This window comes from Colletotrichum jinshuiense, chromosome 6 (assembly GCF_051148585.1).
Source record: "Colletotrichum jinshuiense chromosome 6, complete sequence".
Classification (NCBI taxonomy): domain Eukaryota; kingdom Fungi; phylum Ascomycota; class Sordariomycetes; order Glomerellales; family Glomerellaceae; genus Colletotrichum; species Colletotrichum jinshuiense.
This window is the reverse complement of record NC_139313.1, coordinates 4,687,753-4,706,370: the sequence shown is the minus strand read 5'-3', so window position 1 is coordinate 4,706,370 and position 18,618 is coordinate 4,687,753. Positions and strand designations below refer to the sequence as shown.

At 55.4% G+C, this 18,618-nt stretch overlaps 4 protein-coding genes across 4 annotated transcripts; 2 read left to right on the top strand and 2 right to left on the bottom strand.

Annotated features, from left to right (window-relative positions):
• Positions 1-7,731: 7,731 nt before the first annotated feature.
• On the top strand, positions 7,732-9,484 carry EsH8_VI_001200 (uncharacterized protein; the record flags this gene model as incomplete). Its single annotated transcript, XM_083272453.1, has 2 exons — positions 7,732-8,122; positions 8,184-9,484. 2 exons carry the CDS (start codon positions 7,732-7,734, stop codon positions 9,482-9,484), a joined length of 1,692 nt encoding a protein of 563 aa, XP_083127627.1.
• A 2,656-nt stretch (positions 9,485-12,140) lies between these two features.
• On the top strand, positions 12,141-13,337 carry EsH8_VI_001199 (Gfo/Idh/MocA family protein; the record flags this gene model as incomplete). Its single annotated transcript, XM_083272452.1, has 1 exon — positions 12,141-13,337. The coding sequence occupies one exon, from the start codon at positions 12,141-12,143 to the stop codon at positions 13,335-13,337; it is 1,197 nt and encodes a 398-aa protein (XP_083127626.1).
• A 251-nt stretch (positions 13,338-13,588) lies between these two features.
• EsH8_VI_001198 (uncharacterized protein) lies at positions 13,589-14,998 on the bottom strand (the record flags this gene model as incomplete). Its single annotated transcript, XM_083272451.1, has 1 exon — positions 13,589-14,998. One exon carries the CDS (start codon positions 14,996-14,998, stop codon positions 13,589-13,591), a length of 1,410 nt encoding a protein of 469 aa, XP_083127625.1.
• Positions 14,999-16,531: 1,533 nt separating this feature from the next.
• On the bottom strand, positions 16,532-18,162 carry EsH8_VI_001197 (inorganic phosphate transporter; the record flags this gene model as incomplete). The annotated part of the gene is made up of 6 exons (XM_083272450.1): positions 16,532-16,538; positions 16,644-16,737; positions 16,801-16,955; positions 17,039-17,082; positions 17,441-17,731; positions 18,058-18,162. 6 exons carry the CDS (start codon positions 18,160-18,162, stop codon positions 16,532-16,534), a joined length of 696 nt encoding a protein of 231 aa, XP_083127624.1.
• Positions 18,163-18,618: the final 456 nt, after the last annotated feature.

Here is an 18,618-nt window from a genome sequence, read left to right as displayed (position 1 = left end):
ACCATAGGACGATGATTCAGGAACAGGAAGGGATCGACAAACTCAAAGTCGACCATGGCGTAGGGATGGGAACCGCAATTGGGCAGAGCCGGAGGGGAGGGGTTTGGAGGAGATGGGCGAACATGGGCTGTCCATGCTCGCTGCCGGTGCAAACTGGGTAGAGGGGGCGGCTGGCTACGTTGGGAATTCGACTCTCGGGGCAGGGAAAGACATTTACTGCGGCCCAGCTGGCCCCACAAACTGTGTCATTCCCAGATGAAGTCCGCAAGACTCGGGTGCATTTTCGGTCACTGGCCCGAAGCTCAGCCCGCCGCCCAGAGGCCGCAGAGTCAGTCAGGCCCCATTCGAGCTGTCAACCTCGAGGGAGGCGCATCGTTGCCGTAGGGAATGGCGTTGGCGTTTCGCTGGCGGCATCACAAGGTCCAGGCGCTATGGGGTCTTGGGTGGCAATGCAGGCAGGAGTGTCTTGGAGCGGCAGCTCAGTAGGGCTGTGGCGCCGAGGAGACTGGGCCGGGCCAATGTTGGCAGAGTGCTGGCGCCATGGTGCCAGCGGCGAAGCGCCGGGAGAGCCTCGCCTTTCGAAGAAACAGGCGGCCTAGTGTCTCGCGGGGCGGCGCTTCGGGGAGGAGAGACGTGGGAACTGCGTACTAAGCAAGGCCGAAGCGCTTTGTTGGCGTTTCGCTTATGGAAAGCAAGGCAATGATCTCATTTGCGGGTATGACACATCTGTCGATTCTTCGCCAATGTTGCTTTTCGAAGCCATCTGTCAGACATATCAAATTCAGAGATGGCGGAAGGGGTTAGGGCGCTAGAGTCGGAGGGTGTGTGGAGCAAAAGAAAAGACAACGAAAAAAGGGTTAAAAAAAATCTGTAGTGTCTCTGAGTGAATTGCCCAAACCAACTCTGGGCTGAGGCCTGAGGATGTTGTTCAGGGAATCTGGATTGGAAGGTGGAGGGTGTGGGTTTGGATGACGCAACCCCCAGATGCAGATGCCTTACGGAAAGGGAATTCCTCTGAGGCACAATGAATTTTTATTTTGTTCAGGGGAGGAGGAGGACAAAGGACCGGGAACCGGAGGTCGGCAGACCTCGAAACCCCCATTAAGGGCCTGGAGAGAGGGGGAAGAAACGTCCTGCGGATAGAGGATGAGTTGTTCTGTACTCGCTATCGCCAAGGTAAAGCGTGGAGGTATACTGCAGCACTCCAGGTCTTTCCTGACAGACAGTGCGTTTGTTGTGGACGTCTGTTGTGGCAACCACTGAAAAACAAACATTGGAGAGGCAGAAACAGCCTTCCGCCGCTGCATTGACCTCCCAACTCCCGAGCACCGAGGAGGGACCAGGGGCGGACGTCGTGTGAAGGGTGGTCCTTGAAGAGAAGACGAGATAGCATCGGACCAGATGGATGAAAGCATGTTACTTGTCAATGGCGACTGCTGACTGATGGGTCGTGTTGACTGACCGGGTTCACCTTGACCATGCGCGAGCATCGTCATTCCACGGCCAGACAGACAGAAACGGCAGCCCATCGAGATCCCCCTGATTGCTCAGCTCCTCCGTCGATCAGCTCTACCCTGTTCAACTGATGGCCCAGGCTTCTTGACACTGGAGCAAGATGATCGGAGCTTGCTCCAAGGCATCGAAATCCATTGGGGGTGGGTGGTTCGCTGTATGCCAGTGTCGAGAGAGAATGCAATGCATGCAAAAAGGCACATGCAAAAACTCAATTGCATGGCCTTGGGCATTGGCTGCGGACAAGGCCATCATTGTCTTCATCTCAATCCCACTGCGTCACTTGTCGCCTGCTGCCCCCAGGTGCGGCCCCCAAATTCCTATCTCATCGCATGGCATCGCATGGCATCGTTCCATTCCATTCCATTCCATCGGCAGGGAACGAGGGAGTTAACGCCTCCATGCTCTCCACGCCACAGCGTTGCGTTGCCCACCTACCTGGAACAAAGGCGCCGACCGGGCAGAGCAGCAGAGTAGCAACACCACAACGGCGAGGCGAAGGCTAGCAGAACTGAACCGTCAAAGAATACAGATAGAGAACCAGGAAACACCCAGAGGCCGAAAGGGGAATGAGGGGCCGCCGGGAATCTGCGTAGATAGTAGACTTTACCGTTTGCGATGTGGACGGGGGGCTTAGAAAAGAGACTTACAGCACGGTGTACTATGTAGGGTGCAGCCGAGGGACCCCATGGGCCCTGTCGAGCCTGCCTCTCTTTTTTCTTGGGCGGGGGCACAAGGGCCAAAGGCCGACGGCGCCGAAGGGGAAAAAAGGAAAGAAGAACCCGCCCCCAGTGACGGCATGGATTTTGGAAGTTGCCCGTTGCGGCAGTTGCAGTCGAGGCTGGGTTTTGGCAATGCCCATCCTGGCCAGCAATCAGCAATCCTCATTCCCATCAAATCAACCGTCGCCCTCTGCTGCGCTTCTTTATCCGTACCTGCCGGAATTGAACTGCTCGCCCGCTGGGCAAGCTGGTAAGCTAGCGAGCGACCTTGGCCGCTCTCTAGCTGTGGATCTTATTGGCGAGCTGTCACGTCTTCCTACTGGCCGGGGAAGCAAACCGGACCCTGTTCCTTGTGAAATGCGAGGCCAGCCAGACGACGGGTAAAAAGCGACCAGAAACCTGGAAACCATCGCGGAGCTTGGTGCAACTGTCCAGGTAGACCGAGTACCGCAAGGAACTGCAAAGACAGCGGTTGCTTGTGCAAACAGCAGAGCTTGAGGCGATTTGAGACCATCATGTCGCCCTGGCGAAGCAGTTGCACGGCGGCTCGCTCTCCGACCACATGGGGATTTGGGAGAGTCGAGTCAGGCCTGTACCAAACACAGCCCCTCGACATCGTCCCTTGTTTGTCTGATTTGCCGGATGGCATAGCATTGAGTTTGGCGTTATCCATATTCTGGAGCTGCCTCCCCATCCGTCTCGCAAGGAGACCCAAGTGAGAGACGGTTCGTTCGGTCTTGACATGAGCCGGGTTGCCAGACAGACAAGTGTCGCTCGTTGGACGAAGCACCCGCTTGGTGCAAGGCCCGTCCGTCATCGGTGCCGGCACGGATTGCGAGCTCGTAATGGGTGAATCATTGTGCATAGTAAGATAATGCATGGTACGGAGTATCCAGCTTTATTATGCAGCGCTGCTGGGGCGCCGCCCAGGTCCCCATCACCAGCTGTCACGCCCGCCGAATTCTTGGGGCCGGGCCCAAAATCGGCAGAGAGAGCTCCGTCCGAGTGGGGAGGGCGAAAGCCCAGAACACACGCACACTGCTGCGACCCAGCCCAGTGTGCCGAGAGGTACGTATCTCCTGGTGCTCAACCGCGGCCCACGGCGCATCGCCCAAGCTGCGTGATGGAGACGCCCGTTGTCGCTTCTGTCGTCAGTGGCTGGCGACTGGAGACCGTCTCCCGAGAACCATAGTCCGGTCCACGGGGATCACAGTCCGGGCAGGGATGTGGAAGAAAAACACAAGGGATGGAGGGCCTTTGGGAAGACGCTTGACCGCTTTGGGCCGGCCCGGTCAAAGCACGAGGCAGAGAAAAATGTCGACCCTGAGCCTGGCATCCCGGTCGACGTGGCCTGGCAAGGGAGAGGGAAGGGAGGGGGATGAGGGCAGGGAGCTGCCCGAGCTGTGATCCCTGGCCGTGCAGAAGGAAACGAAACGGATTTGGGGTTAGTGCCCATGGGGGAGCAGAGGCAGTGCGAATCAAAGCAAGGTCGCGGAAAAGATGACGGGACAACCAAGGCCGAAGGGGGACGCATACTGCTCACCGGTGGATGCCGTCAGCGCAGCAGGCGAGCGCAGTACGGATAGGAGAACATGAGGGGAAGAGAGGGGAGGAGGAGAGAAGGGGCGCGCGAGGGAAGAGGGAAGAGGCGGCGGAATGGGGGCCCAGTTGCCCTCAACCGTCAGCTCAGGTAAGCCAATACGGCACGATACGGCACGATACGACACGATACCTCAGGCGACGATGGGAAGTGGCCGCCAAACAATGAGGCTCCTGCCCCCCGACCACCCCGACCCGTCCGTCCCTGCCAGCCAAACAGAAGAAGGTGCGCGGTGTGAGGTGAGGGCCTGGTCTGGCGGGTGGAAGATGGGGAAAGAAGCCCTGAACCCTGCCCCGCTCCCTGCCCTGCCCTTCCTGTCGGGTCGGGTCAGCCACTGGCCGGCGCATGCCCACTGGTGTCCGTCTCTCTGCTGCAGCAGCGTTGCTATCGCTGACAACCGCCCAACCGCGGTGCAGAGGGCAAGGTGCGATACCTGCGCGACGGGAGACAAATGGTTGGCTGTCGGACATCCAACTTGTTACGTACCATGCGCTGGACGGAAGAACTCCCCGGCTGCGCTGCTGAACTTTCCAATGGCATCATGCTGCTTGCACCTTGCTAATAACACTCGCTAACAACCACGCAGAGTGCCACTACAGACAGAGTACATGGTAGCGAGTTGAAGACTTTTGAGGGGTACGTACCTGGCTCCCGTCCGGTTGAAAGAGGGGAGGGGGGAAAATGATGGACAAAGTAAGTGTGCGTGTGTGTGTCAGCACCAGTCGCCAACGGTGCTATACGCGGCGTAGGATGACAAACACCATAGAAGCCCCGATGAACTACTGCTGCGATTGAGGGTCGCCGCGTTGAGTGGGCCAGCTGTTGCCGTTGCCAGAGCATTGATGCAGCGCGGGCGCTTTGGGGATCGCCTCCCTCTCGTCGCAGAGTCAGTCAGATTGGGTCTTGAGTCTTGAGTCTTCCCAACGAGTTGGTTGAGCCGACAACCGCGAGAAGAACGAGAGAGAGCGAGAGCGCGAGAGAGGACGACGACTCAGCCATGCCATGCTGTCTTGCACTCCCGTTTCGCCGGTGTCTTGGATATCGGGACCGGAGTCAGCCCCCAGTCAGAAACTGCCAACGGCGTCGTCCGCCTCTGGTCGCTGTCTGGCGTCCGGGCCTTCTGTCTCTGCCATCTGGGTCACCTGCGAGGTACGTATATCTTTCACCAGCCCAGCAGCGAATACGGTTCCTCTGGCCAATCCACTTCAACTCCAGAACTGGCCGGGCTGGGACATGGGAACGTAGTAGCTCCGGCACAACGCACAGCGTAAAACCCTGGGAGGCTTGGGCCAATTTTTTGGGCAGAGGACCCAGAGACCCAGAGACCTAGGCCGAGAGGCAAGAGGAGAGGCAAAGGGAGTCACTGAGGCACAGAACAGGACATGGGGACGCCCAAGGGGCCTCCCTCCACTCTCCTCCACACTGCGCCCATGCTCAGAGGTCGACGGCGCCCACGGACCAGGAGGCAGGGTTTAAGCTATCTTTGGCTTAGGGCGGGTGTGGTGTCGAACAAGCTTACTATAGTCTCGCGAATAGTGTGCTCTGTATCCTAAGAGGGCAGAGGAGAACAAACAGACTGGGCCTTGTTCTTTTCTTCTTTGCTCTCTGAGACAGCCGAGGGCCTCCTTGAGGGAGGGACGGATTGCGGCTGGTCGTGCTAACAAAGAATGAAAAAGAAACGGGAATCAAAGAGGCTTGCGCCAATTCAAAGGCGGGCAAGAATGAATCCTTTGGCAGCGGTGTTTCCAAACTCTCCGTGCCGCGGTCTGTCCTGTATTCCGTGGGAGTAATTGGGCAAAGCCACGAAGCAGGAGTCGGTCGGGACGTGGGTGACCAAGTGACGAGGAACAGCAGCAGCAGTGGCAGCAGCAGGCGTCGACAACCGGCGGGCAAATAGAACTGAGGTGTTGAGTGACTCCCATCTGTACGGACCCCCTCCCATTGCGGTCGCCATTGTCCCGCCCCTCTGACGCGGCGGTCACTGTCCCGCCCTCGTCTTTGTCCTCGCCCTTCCCCTCTCTCGCGTCTTCTTGCCGTGCGTGGCCTGTTTCTTGCTCTATTTGCAGTGTACAATCCAACCAGAACTTGGAGAACGAGAGGGGGAGGGGGAGGGGGACGGAGAGGTGGTGAGGTGGTGAGGTGGTGGTGGTGGAGGAGGAAAGAGCTTTACACTACATGGGTACGTACCTCCTTCTATCGCTCCCTCCTCATCCCAGTTTGCTCCTTCCCTTCCTTGCCTGACCTCACTTGTCGTGCTTGTTTGTACCTTGTACCGTTGTACCTCCTCCCCAGGCCGGAATCCACCATAGAAAGAGAAGGAGGGTTTAAAAAATAAAAATAAAAGGCTCAGCAACAAGGCTTAGAGAGACGGAGAGGGGATACGTATCTTTCTTTCCCACAAGCCCCCAACCCACCTCGTCCTTCCCAGTCTGCAGTCTGCAGTCCTCTGCTGCAGTTGTCGTCGGCTGCAGCAGGAGGTTCCATGGTGCATTCCCTTCTCCCCAAAGAAAAAAGTACACTAAAATTTTTTAGCTTGAATCTTAGGTTGGGTTTTCACTTCGCAGGTAGGTTTTCCACCAGGCCCTTCCATCCTAGCTCCCGGCCACTGCCCACGCCCCCTAGTCCTCCCACACCCCTACCAGTGAACCCACTCTTCCGTCCACTTCGCCCACGCAGTTCTCTCGGTGTCTTCCCAGGTTCCCACTTTCGCTCAACTCGCACGCCCTCGTCCGCACCACGCCCATCGACCCTTGCACCCGCTCGTCCATACATTTTCCTCTCCCACCCTCCTTGTGGGCAACAAGACGACGCTTGGGAACCCTTCTTCATCCTGCCTTCTCGTCCCTTTTCTTTACAGAAGCATTCCCGCCCCATAAGCCAGCACCCGCCACCCCGTTCTCATATATCGTCGACCGCCTCACGGCTCCAGCATCTCGGCCACCGCAACTCGAACCGCCTCTACGCGACACTTCACGACGCTGCTGCTGTTCCCCTCTCGTGTGCACCCTGCAGCAGGACAGTAGACCCGGAGTTCCCAAAGTCGAGTGTCGCATTGGGTCCATCGTCGCTCCGTTTGATTGGAAGAGGAGGCATCTGCCCCGAGAGAACAACAACGCACGCATATCCAAATTCCTGCTGGGCCCCCAGTACCAGCACACCCGCGCCCAACCACTGCGAACCACGCCGAGGCACCCTGCACCAAATCGTACACGTGGGACGACTTACCGCCCTTGACAAACGGCCATCTTGGACCTCTGATCCGACTTCATTGGAGAGGAGCAGGGCATTCTACCACTTCTCTGCGCAGCCATCAGTCACGAGAACCATCACCGCACCGAGGTTCAATAACTGAAACACCACGACAGCACGACGGCGGCTGGGGAAAGAGAGACAACACGCGAAACGAAAAGCACCTGGAGAATGTCGAGTTGAAAGAACCGGCTGCGAGGAAACATCTGAGTGGCGTCCACGACGACAAAGTACACCCAAAAGGGTACTTACACCGGGCCACAACTACAACACCACCAGCACCCCCCCACCACAATAACGGCAACCTTACACGACCTGAACTCGACCGCTAAACGGATGCGTGCCTGGCAATGACAGCAGACCTAGAAAAAAATTACCCCAGCATTACTTTTTTTGGTTGATCTCGCAGTCACCGCATCGTCCGCTGCTCTTTTTTAAAAATCCTCCGCTTACCCCACCACGTTCGCCAAGCTACAACAACACGACCCCGACTCCAATCTCGTCATAATTGCTTGGTCTCGCCCAACCACCCTCGCCTGTTGCCACACACTGCTCCAAAAACCATCATCTACAAACACTCTGGCCAACACCGACTTCTCCATCGATCCCTCTGTCCAGGCGGAACAGCTCCAAGCTGAGGCTCACATTATGTCGGCCAAGCTGAAGCCTTTATTGTTACCCCAGCTCGTGGAAGAACGCCGTAAGTTCGAGGAACAGTACTCGGACCTACCAGACAACGAAATGGACCACCAATTCGTTTACTACACGACCAACTCGTCTTGTTCCGACGTTGCATCACCTATCACGCCGACCTTCTCAACCCGCGGGCATGTACGCTATTCGAGCTCCACATCATCACTTGATCTTGCCCCGGCTTGCTACAACGAGAGTCCGTCATCACCTACATCAACCACACACACCAAGTCCTCCAAACGGTCACTACCCGATGTGCAAGAGGAGCCCTTTGAGCGTGACGAGCGTGACGAGCTTGACGACAATACCATCTTGGCCGGGTCATTTGACCTCTATAACTGTTTGTGTAAGTTGCCTTTGGTTCATACGACCTTCTACATGATCGGTACTAATATGCTTCTTCGTAGGCGATGAGCCATGCATCCATCATGAGAGCTCCGAAACACTACATAGTGTATATCCTGCCGACTTTGATATCGACTATGACTTGGGCTTTGCGAGCGACAACGACTACACACCGACACTGGAGCGGAAACGAAGTGGTACTGAGTCACCGTTCACTGGTTTGGCCACGCGCCTTGGATCCCGCTTCCCCAACTTGTCGCGATGGAAATCGACAAAGCGATCGCAACTGACTGCTTCTCCTACCACTGAGCTGACTTTTGAGAATGCCCACCCTATCTCTGGTCCTGCATCCAGCCGATCATCCTCGCTGTCTGGCCCCTCGCGCCATATGACGGACAGAATGAACGAGCCCTCTGTTCCCACCCCCGCTACATCTTTCTGGGGAAGCACGGAGAGTGTGGAAATACCTGCCGCCATCGACATCGAAAAGGCCAACAATGAGAGGGAAAGTATTGAGCGCGACCGCGCCCTAGCAACCACGCCTCTACTTCCTCCTCTCTTGACCACACCACCAACCGAGGCCCCTCAGCCAAGTCCCCTCCAGTTCCCTACCGTGGCCCCGTCAGCTGTGCTGATGGAGATCCCCTCGCCTCAGCCGCTTTCTCACAATCACACGCCCTCCCTCAGTGCCAGGCCTTCCATCTCTTCTTTCCGCCACGCACAGTCTATTCAAGAGCTGCCTATTGGATACCCATCCATTGTGCAAGACCACGACGCGTGGGCTGACCGCCTTGGCCATGCCAATTTTACCATCACCCCGCAGCCCTACCAACCTGTCGAGGCCGACATGGAGACTCTTCGTCACCTGCGCGCAGACTGGGAAGCTGCTCGCGTCAACTACACGAAGCATCTAGTACGGACCGGCGAGAATTATGGCGAGACTTCAAAGATCTACGCTCTGACCGAGGCGAAGTGGGCCGAGACTGAGAAGAGTTGGCGCGCGTTCCACGAGCAGACGATGGAGTGCATCCTTGCAACAAGCAAAGCAAGCGCCCAGCGCCCCGAGATTTCTCGAAGCCGCAGCCGTGGGCGGGTTCGCGCAAGCAGCGGTGGTTCTGCTCTTATGCGCCGCCCTGCCAACGACGACGTCTTTGCTAGCATGCAATGGCGGCGCCTGGAGGATGGCCTGCCCACCGCAATTCCTCGTCTTGTCGACGCCGAGGGCAAGTTCCCTGAGCGTGGCGACGAGGACATTGTCGGGCCCATGGAGCGTGACACCAAGATGATCCGCTCCAGAAGCGAAGAGCGCAAGAGCGGCCGTTTCTGGCGCAACTTGGCCGGAAAAGTTGGCATTCGCAGGTGAACCGACTTAATGGCTGAGGATTTTTCTCAAATACGATCAAGAGCGACGCTCTTCACACATGAGCCCGGGGGGCTTAAAGATCTACCCGTTACGATTCATGACTTCGAAACAACGATGACTATCGAACGTTGGTCTCATTGGCGATCGCTGCCTTTTCTTTCGAGCTTGTTTTTCTGTTCATTTTTTTCAACGAGATACCCGACTGCCGTCGCTCCTTTATCAACACGCCTGCACCAGGCTACGTTTCTTACGACGTCTTACGACCTACATATTTCCTTTTGCCATCTCTTTTTTTTTGGGGGGGGGGGGGGCTAAAAGGTCCCAACTTGGGCCACCAACAAACTTACTGTATCGTGTCTATTGTCTAGTATTCATATTGTCTAGACCAGCAAAGCGCCCCCGCCGGCGTTTGGGGGATTGTACATACTTTCCAATTCACAGGAGGAATATATTGAGCCACTGGGAAGGAGATGTTTAAAAAAAAGCTGGAACAAAAATAACCTTAGACTGGGGGAAAACCGAGCCGGAGTTACAGACCTAGGCCCACGGGATAATGTGGCAGCCTGTTTTGTGGATTTACTTGGGCGTATCACAGGAACGAGGCTTGGTGCTACGGTAGGACCGAGCCCTGCCAACTTGTACAGAGTTGTGTTTTCTACAAGAGCTTTGCTGCCTTTGATGGCTAGTGAGTTCTGCTGCGTCCGTCTTGGTCGCAGCCTCCAGCCTCAGGCTGTGAGTGTGAAGAGTAGTAGCATGCCATCAAAAATGGCTTTAAAAAATTTACCTACTTGATAATCATTTGTGTTACCCTGTGAATCCGTTCTTACTCAGTTTGTTCGTCTGTTATAGGGTATCAGCTCGTTGCGCGGTGCTGGGGGGCACGGCATTCTGGGTCCTAGATCCCGAACCCTCGCTGTGTTCTCTTTCTCGCGTCGCGATCGCGATGATTGCGCTATGGATCGCCGGGGACGTCGCGACTCACTAACTACCCCGCAGAGACCTACCTAGCACTACGCGCCACTCTACCATTACCACTGCAACCCGGTCCTCCGCCAATCTGTTGCTGGCAAGGGGGTACACATGTGGCAGGCTCATGTGCGCTTATACCGGGGAATGGCAGGATGGCAGGAGCTTCGGGGTTATGTATATATTGGATTTGGGAGGTGACTGAGGAAACGCGTGAAGGAGAGGAAGAGCTATTCGGCGCCACGTGTTTCAAATGCACGTCGCCGCGACTCTCGCTATAAGTTGGGAGACGTGGTTTGGGCGGAGGGGGGGAGCCTGACGCGCGCGCCGGGAGAAGCTGTACAGCTCGATGCAAGCTGCCTCTTGTTTTTTTTTGGTCCCTATCGCCCTCCATACACCCTCAGCGCCCGCCAGGCGATGATGGTTGCATTTCACTGCAGAATGCCCTTGGGGAAATGGGGAAGAAGTACCGACGGCGAGAGTTGGAGTAGCATATGTCGGCTGGCTGGTATAGATGGCGGTGGCGCAGTCTAATGTGCGGCGGTCAGCAGGCCCGTCGGTTGGTAGCTGCCGGCTTGCGTTCGCTTCCGGACGGGGAGTAGGTGCCGGAGGGTAGGTGCAGCGGGACCATCTTCTGAGATGAGATTGGGGGGAAGCTATGCGAGATGGTGGTGTGGGGTAACGAACGTGGAGGGGGGGACGGGGGGACAAAGAATGAATGGGAGGTTGTCTGGATGAGACTACGGACGAGTGAGTATGCAAGTCGCCGCGTGTGGGGTCTTTGGATGGCTTGTATGGACGGCCGTCTCTTCCCCCACATGCCTGGTGTAATGAGAGACCTCGGACTATGGGACGGAGCTAGCGGACGACTAGGAACCGCAAGAGGGTTTTTCTCGGGGTTAGGAATCTTGGAAAGATCCCCAATGATATTGGCAGGGGCGGGGGAGATGCGGGCGTGATGTGGCGACGGAAACGGGCGGGTGCATTGCCGGCTTACTTGGTTGTTTTTTTTGGGATGCCGGTGGCTGGATTCGAAACGCAGCGCACCCGAGTCCTTTGAGCTATTTGCGGAAACAGTTTGCTTGCTTGCTTGCTGCTAGCCGTTTACGCGGTATTCAATCGAGGATGATCATGTGAAGATCGGCGGGATGGATCATAATCCCATGAGTCGGGTTTGCCTGGGAACCGTTCCAATCCGGGCCGGACCGAGGACGCCGGGAACTGGGTACGGAAGCACGGGTGCCCAGGGATTGGTTCTCTGAGTGTCCTGCCGATGTGGATCTTGGATCTCGGATCCGACGAGCCCCCATGTGACCCCACCGTACCGCATATTCCCGGGGTGGTTCCCGAATGCACAATGATGTCCCCCTAGTCACCAGACAATAAGAGTTGCGCCAATTTTTAGGGCGAGATGACAAACATCCCGCGCAACCGTCCCAAGATGCTGATTTGTAATTCATACGTGCGCCGAAACGCACGCCATGCTTGGAAAGCTGGAGCGGAATATGAATGCCGCTCCAGACAGCGCGCGCGAGGGGGGAGGAAACGAGAAACATAAAAAGGCGATGTGTACGTCGAGGACGTGTGTATACAACTTCGCATTGACCGAAAAGCGAGTTGAATCCCTTTAATCCAATTTCCCAGCTGAACGCGGCCACAGCCCGGCGTTTTTATCGAAGAGCATCATCAAATGGCGCCCATCCGCGTCGGCCTCGTCGGCCTCTCCGCCGGCGCGAAAACATCATGGGCGGCGGAGGCGCACCTTCCGTACCTCCTCTCCGCGCGCGGCCGGCAGAACTACACCGTCGTGGCGCTGCTCAACTCCAGCGCGCAAGCCGCCGCCGCCGCCCGCGCGCACTTTGGACTCCCCGATGACGTGAGGGCGTACGGCGACCCGGAGGCCCTGGCGCGGGATCCGGATGTGGACCTCGTGGTCTGCTGCACGCGCGTCGACACGCATTTCGACATTGTCGAGCCGTTGGCGAGGGAGGGGAAGGCTGTGTACGTGGAGTGGCCTCTCACTGAAGGACTGGAGAGCTCGGAACGACTTGCGGCGTTGGCCGCCGCGTCGGGCCAGCGTCAAGGGAGCATCGTCGGGCTGCAGGGCCAAGTCGCAAGAGTCGTGGTTAAAATCAAGGAGATTGTCGACTCGGGCCGCGTCGGGCGGGTCTTGGGGAGCGACGTCGAGGCGTATGGGAACTTGCTGCCGAGGGACGAACTCCCCGAGGGCTTGGCCTATTTTGCGGAGAGGAAGGTGGGAGGGAACCCGGTCACGATCGCCTTTGCGCACATGATCGACTATGTCCACCACGTCCTTGGGGAGTTCGGCGAGGGTGGGAAGGGTTTCGAGAGCAGGATGCAGATTCAGCGGCCGGAGGTCAAGGTCCTGGGGGCCGACGAGAGGAACGAGGGGCGGAGGGTCCGGTCCGACGTGCCGGACTTCATTGCCTCCCACGGCGCAATCATGGGATGGAATATCGCCCCCGGCGCCACGCTTACCGTGCGGTTCCGAAACGGGACTCCGTTCAAGGGCAGGTCTGCTTTTGTGTGGAGAATCGTCGGGGAGAAGGGGGAGATCGAGGTCGATAGTCCCTCCGGGCCTTATCTGCATTCAGACTCGTATAACGAACCGATTGTGATTCGAGTTCATGATCACCAGAAGGACGTGGTCGAGGAAGTATCGTGGAATTGGGAGCCTTGGAAAGAGGAGCTGCCGATCAGGGCGAGGAATGTGGGTGAGATTTATGACAGGTATGCGAAATGGGTTGAGGGCGGAAGGAGGGGGGTAGAGGAGGGCGAGGGTTGGCCCACCTTGGATGATGCTGTGGTGCGGATGAGGGAACTGGATACTCTTTTCAAGAGGTTTGATGGGCAGGCAACTGATTGAGAGAACTGAGATGCTTCGGTCTTCCTGGTGAGTTTTACCTAGACTCCCCCAAAAGAGGCGCCCAAGTAGTAACAGAAATGCATCCTCTGGTTACATATACCAAGCTGCAACGATACTCGGGATATTGGAGCAAATGGTACGACGATGGTATATACAGCAGCACCCTTGTAATGACTGCGACTTCCTCTTCGCTCACCTTATAGGCTCTCTATACCTCTCTATACCTCTCTATACCTCTCTCATTCACCAGTTCATGATGCCGTCTGAAGAATTTCCCAGTCCCCTCCATGGCGACTGAAATGAACCTCCCGCCGTGACATCTGTAACCACTGCCCGGCATCATCGTTCATAACGTCATCATCTATCTCAACCCTCGCACTGCTAGAAGCGACCGTGTAGAATATTCTACTGTCCCATAAACCATCACGTCGATGATGCTTCCCAAGCAACTCCGTCGCTTCTCGTCTTACTGCGGCGTCGTGACACCGGCGCGCAATGATTAAAAGCGGCAACGTCGGTCCGTTATCCATGCTGAAGACCTCAACGCAACCTCCGCAATTGGCTTGGGTTTCGAGGATGAGGCGGCTCAGCTGGACCATCTCGCGGAAGAACGGCGTCAGCATGCTCATCATCCTAGCGTCCTGGTAACTCAGGCTGGAGATGTTGGTCCAAAGAGAGAGGTATTGTAGACGCAAGTTACAGGCGTCGACATATGAATAGAATTCTTGTTGCTGGTTCGATTCAAGGTCATCGTAGACGACTTGGAAGGCGTTGGACCAGCGTTGGAGATGGCCAAGGAACTCGGGGAGGACGGCTAGCAGTTCTTCGATTTGATCCAGAGGCAGTGCCTGTCGCACGTGGCTGCCCACAAGCGTGTCTTTGGAAAGGTCGTTGACAAAGATGTCCGTATAAATGGGACATCTGTGGCAGGTGTAATGCTGCACAACTCTCCACCATCGTCTAGCCATATAGATGTCCGTGAATTTCGGAGGCATCTCGTCCACGGCGAAGGTTCTCGTACTGCCACGGCAGCACCAACTGATCTTTGGTGATTCCTTCGAATGCAACACATTGTGTGACCACGATTGCATCGTCATGCCTTGAAATACCCAGGCAGCATCATCGCACACGGCGCGGACAGAGTCCGTCGCGGGAGATTCCTCAACCATCGATCGCTGGTTGAAGTAGATTTCCATCATCTTGTGGGCATGGCTCACATGTGACAGTGCCGCGCTTCGATCGCTGTGGAGGCACTCGAACGTGACAAACAGCACGCAGCAGACGATGGCCCAGAGCATGTTTTCGCTCGAGGGTTGGGAGTTGCGGACAAGGCTGATGGCAAGGCCGTATTGCTTCAAGGCATACTCATAGTGCGGGCCATTCTTGTAGAGTTCTTCCCGGGGCCGCTGCATGAGCGACGGAATAAGGGCGCGGGCCATGGCGGCCATGGCGAGGGCGGCATGCTTGATGGCCGGCACCCGGTGCGCAAGCTGGGGCATGACGCGGGCCATGATGTCGTTGGGGAAGAGGTAGATGTTGCCGATCAGGTGCAGCCAAAAGTCAAAGTAGAGCTTTTCCTGCGGTTCGGCAAAGAATCCGGGCTCGTAGCCGGGTTCCAGAAGTATGAAGGACGGGAAGACCGGCCAGGTCCCCTTGGACATGATCTTGCGCGGAGGGGCGTGACGATTGGCGGGGGTTTGGTTGTTTTCATATCCTTCGCATGCACCTGGGCCTCGCGAAGACTTTGTGCATCTCAGACAAACTGGCCGGGTCTCATCGCACTTGATGTGCCGGCGCCTGGCACCAAATGTAAGAGAAGAAAAGAGAGAGGGAAACACCAAAAGGGGTACCCCAACAACTTGGACGTCCGTGACTTACCTGCACGTGATGCAGCCAGTCTTGACCTTGGTTGCGACAGTTCTTTTTCCTCGCGGACGTTTTCCCAAGGAAAATGTGGCTATGCGGAGAGACATTCCCGGCAACCTAGATCGTCAGCTTCTCGGCCGTGAGCTGATGTACGGGCTGATGCGGCGTACCGGGCCATCTGTCCCCGACTCGCGGTCGGCAGCGGGGTAAGGCCACCCCCGACCGGGTCCGGACTTGACGATTTTGACTTCGAACTCGACGTGGAATGTTCCGAATCCATCCTCAAAACAACTGTTCTAAAATATAATGTTGAATCAGGGTCGAATGGGAGTTCCGCAGGGGAAACATCCTTTAAACGGTCAAGTTTGGTAATGCCTGTCCTGTCAGCGCACTGTCCCGACACGTAGCGAAGGATCCAGTTCGCTAGCGCTGAGAACGGAAGAATCCTTCTCCTTACGGCCATCTCCGACCGTGCCCCCCTTCACTACCTCCCCCCTGGCAGGGTGCATGGCTATCTTGGCCAGCTGAGGATCGGTTTACGAGCGAGAGGAAAGGTAAGATTGATCTCCCGCATCATCGTCATCGTCCGGGTTGTCCGGCTGAAAGCGAAGAACGTATACCCAAACAGCACCTGGCAAAAACGCTGATCTATTGTCAGGCGCTAGCTTTAGACTCTGACACGGACGGGCACGAAGGATCATCGCCGTTTTGATTTTATGGTTATCTCTGCAAGGCGTGGGGCCAAGTAGTAGGACTCATATCGTGCGTTTTGTATTATAAATCAGCCTCCCCCACCATTAGTTGTAAACTATCATTTCATCCAAGGCACATGTCTACATTCAAGTATTCCATTGATGACAGCAAATGTGTGCTTGGCAGCCGCAAATGACAATGGCAAATCCCCTTCTCTTTTTTCTTTGCAGGGGGTTAGAAATCAAATGGTCTTTCTGTATTATGGGTCGGTGACCCAGTGATGAATCATTTGGCCGGGTTGTCGTAACGTCGCAGTTGGATGGCTGTGCGGATAAGGGGCAGGGGCAATACCCATAAGCCATGGCACGTTTACCGAACACAGAACAGCTGATAGTTTCTCAGAGGCTTCAACTAATGCTTCATCTATTGATGTACTCTTAGAGCTCAAAACGACAATGGGGCTTAAAATTATTGAAACACTCCCTTCCGGGTCTTTCATCCACGGCTCCCCTAAAATTGTCCGCCCCATCGAGGAGCGTTGATGTTGAAGGCCAATAGGCTCCCGCTGAGAATAGCAGCGGTCGGCAATGTAATGAACCAACCTGCGTAGATCCATGCCTATTCAAGGTAGCCAATCAGAAGCTGTTATGAAGGGGAGTAATCCTACAATTGATAGGTTCGCATCATGTGAAAGTGCCGTTTTCAAGGATTTATAGAAGGGCGTCAGATAATTTGGGGGGCACTTACAACCATGCGCCAGTGATGGCCCGCCAATCCCTGTTGCACAAGCCAACACCCACCGTGGCACCAGTGATGCACTGCGCTGTTGAAACCGGAAGAGCTGTCGATGAACTCCAAAGTCAGCAATCTGCCAAGAAAAGATGCTGGCGTGTTCCGCATTTACAGAGGCGAGTGGCGAGGACGATGGTGAACGCACTGCCAAGCTCCATCGAGAAGCCACGGGACGGCGAATGAAGGGTAACTTTGTTTCCAAGGTTACGCATGATGCGGTATCCATGAGTCCACAAACCAATGGCTATGCGAACGCCGCCGAAAATACTGCGTTCAATGTTAGCATCTGAACTCTTGCCCAGCCCAAAGATGTGCCGAAGGCCAAAGATGAACTATCCATAGACACTTACAGGATCCAAACCGGCACCTTGGCCTTGTCGCCAATAGGGGCAGCCTACTATCTCTTCAGACTTGGAAAATCGTAGCATATGGACCAATAGAACTGAATTCCGTTAGTCCTATGAGAACATTGTTGTGAGTCTCACCGGTCTTTTCACTGAAACGTTATTTGCGCCGTGGACTAAAGAAACAGTCGCCGCCGTCATGATTTGCAAGGATGTGTACAAATACTCTGCCTTGTTGTCATATCTCGCTGCGCAATCATGCATCTCATCCAAATTTCCACTCGCAAGACCCTAATCATTGTGCTGGATACCAACAATGTCTTGGTCGACGCCTCGCAAAACCGCGAACTTGAACCACCAGAAAAGAATTGGTTCGTTGTATCAACGCCCACTAGGCTTGGGACTAACTAGAAACTTCCGAGGCGACGGAGCAGCATGATCCACAGTACCCTCTTTCTCTCCTCGGGACTCAATGTCTTCCTTGGTAGCGTGGCCGGCATAAAAGTCGCGGATACGGCCTTGAAAATTCGAAGGGAGAGGTCCAACTTTTCCACGCCGGAGGAGCAGAGGGCCGTAGAAGATGTAGTACCACCGCATCTGCCAGTCATCCTTTATAATGACGCGATACAGCCATGGAACGAAGAAGATGGTGACAAGCGCTGCCCAGCCGAGACCCACGCAGACAATAACGATAGGAACCTGAGCGTCCGTGAGAGCGATTTCATAAGAGTCGCCTTCCAGACAAGGAGCATGGCGACTAAAGATGCCGTAATCCCAAAATATACTGGCACAAGAAAGAGTCCCTTCGTGGCCGGTTTTTTTTCCCGAAGAAGTCCGGCAAATGTTGTAACGCTAAAGATCACAGCGGCGAAAATACCAGCGAGTCAGGGTGCAATGATCCAGGCCAAGAACACCTAGTTAGATGTTGGATGACGACTAGTTGATGAAATACTCTGCACCCAGTGTCATAGAAAGAAGACGTTAGGTTAAACAGTAGGGCAGCATGCAAGATGGTCAACATTTACCTGAACGACACCGCTGTTAAGTGCTTTCATCCCACCGCCAGGCTCGACCCGTTGGATGCCGTTGACGCCAAGGGCAGCAATGCCGAAACCTATGACACCACCCATGATAGAGTGAGTCGTTGAAACTGGCAGACAAATCTTTGTTGCGAAAGTGAGATAGAGCGAAGTGGCCGCCACAGCACAAGCCATGCGCAGTACCGTTAGCTAAAGAATTCAGAATTCATCGGTTGGGGTACAATCGCCAGTGGTTACGCTGATATTACTATGTCATCTATCAGACTGCATTAGAGCAGTACCATGCATTAGCTTAATGGTTATTAGATGTTAAGCATGATTCTCGATCAGCATTGCCCACAAGACTGCTAAAATTAGAACATGAACACGAGGCCAGCTAAAAAGAAAAAAAAAGATCCCCCGCGGAGCCATCCAAACCCAAGGCCAAGGCGTTACAGGTTTGGTGCTAGCATAAACATTACGATATCAAAGGTGAGCAGTGCCCTATGAGTAAGGTTAAGTCATAGTCAAATATTGAAGCCTAGATGCTCGACAGCAGCCTTCTAT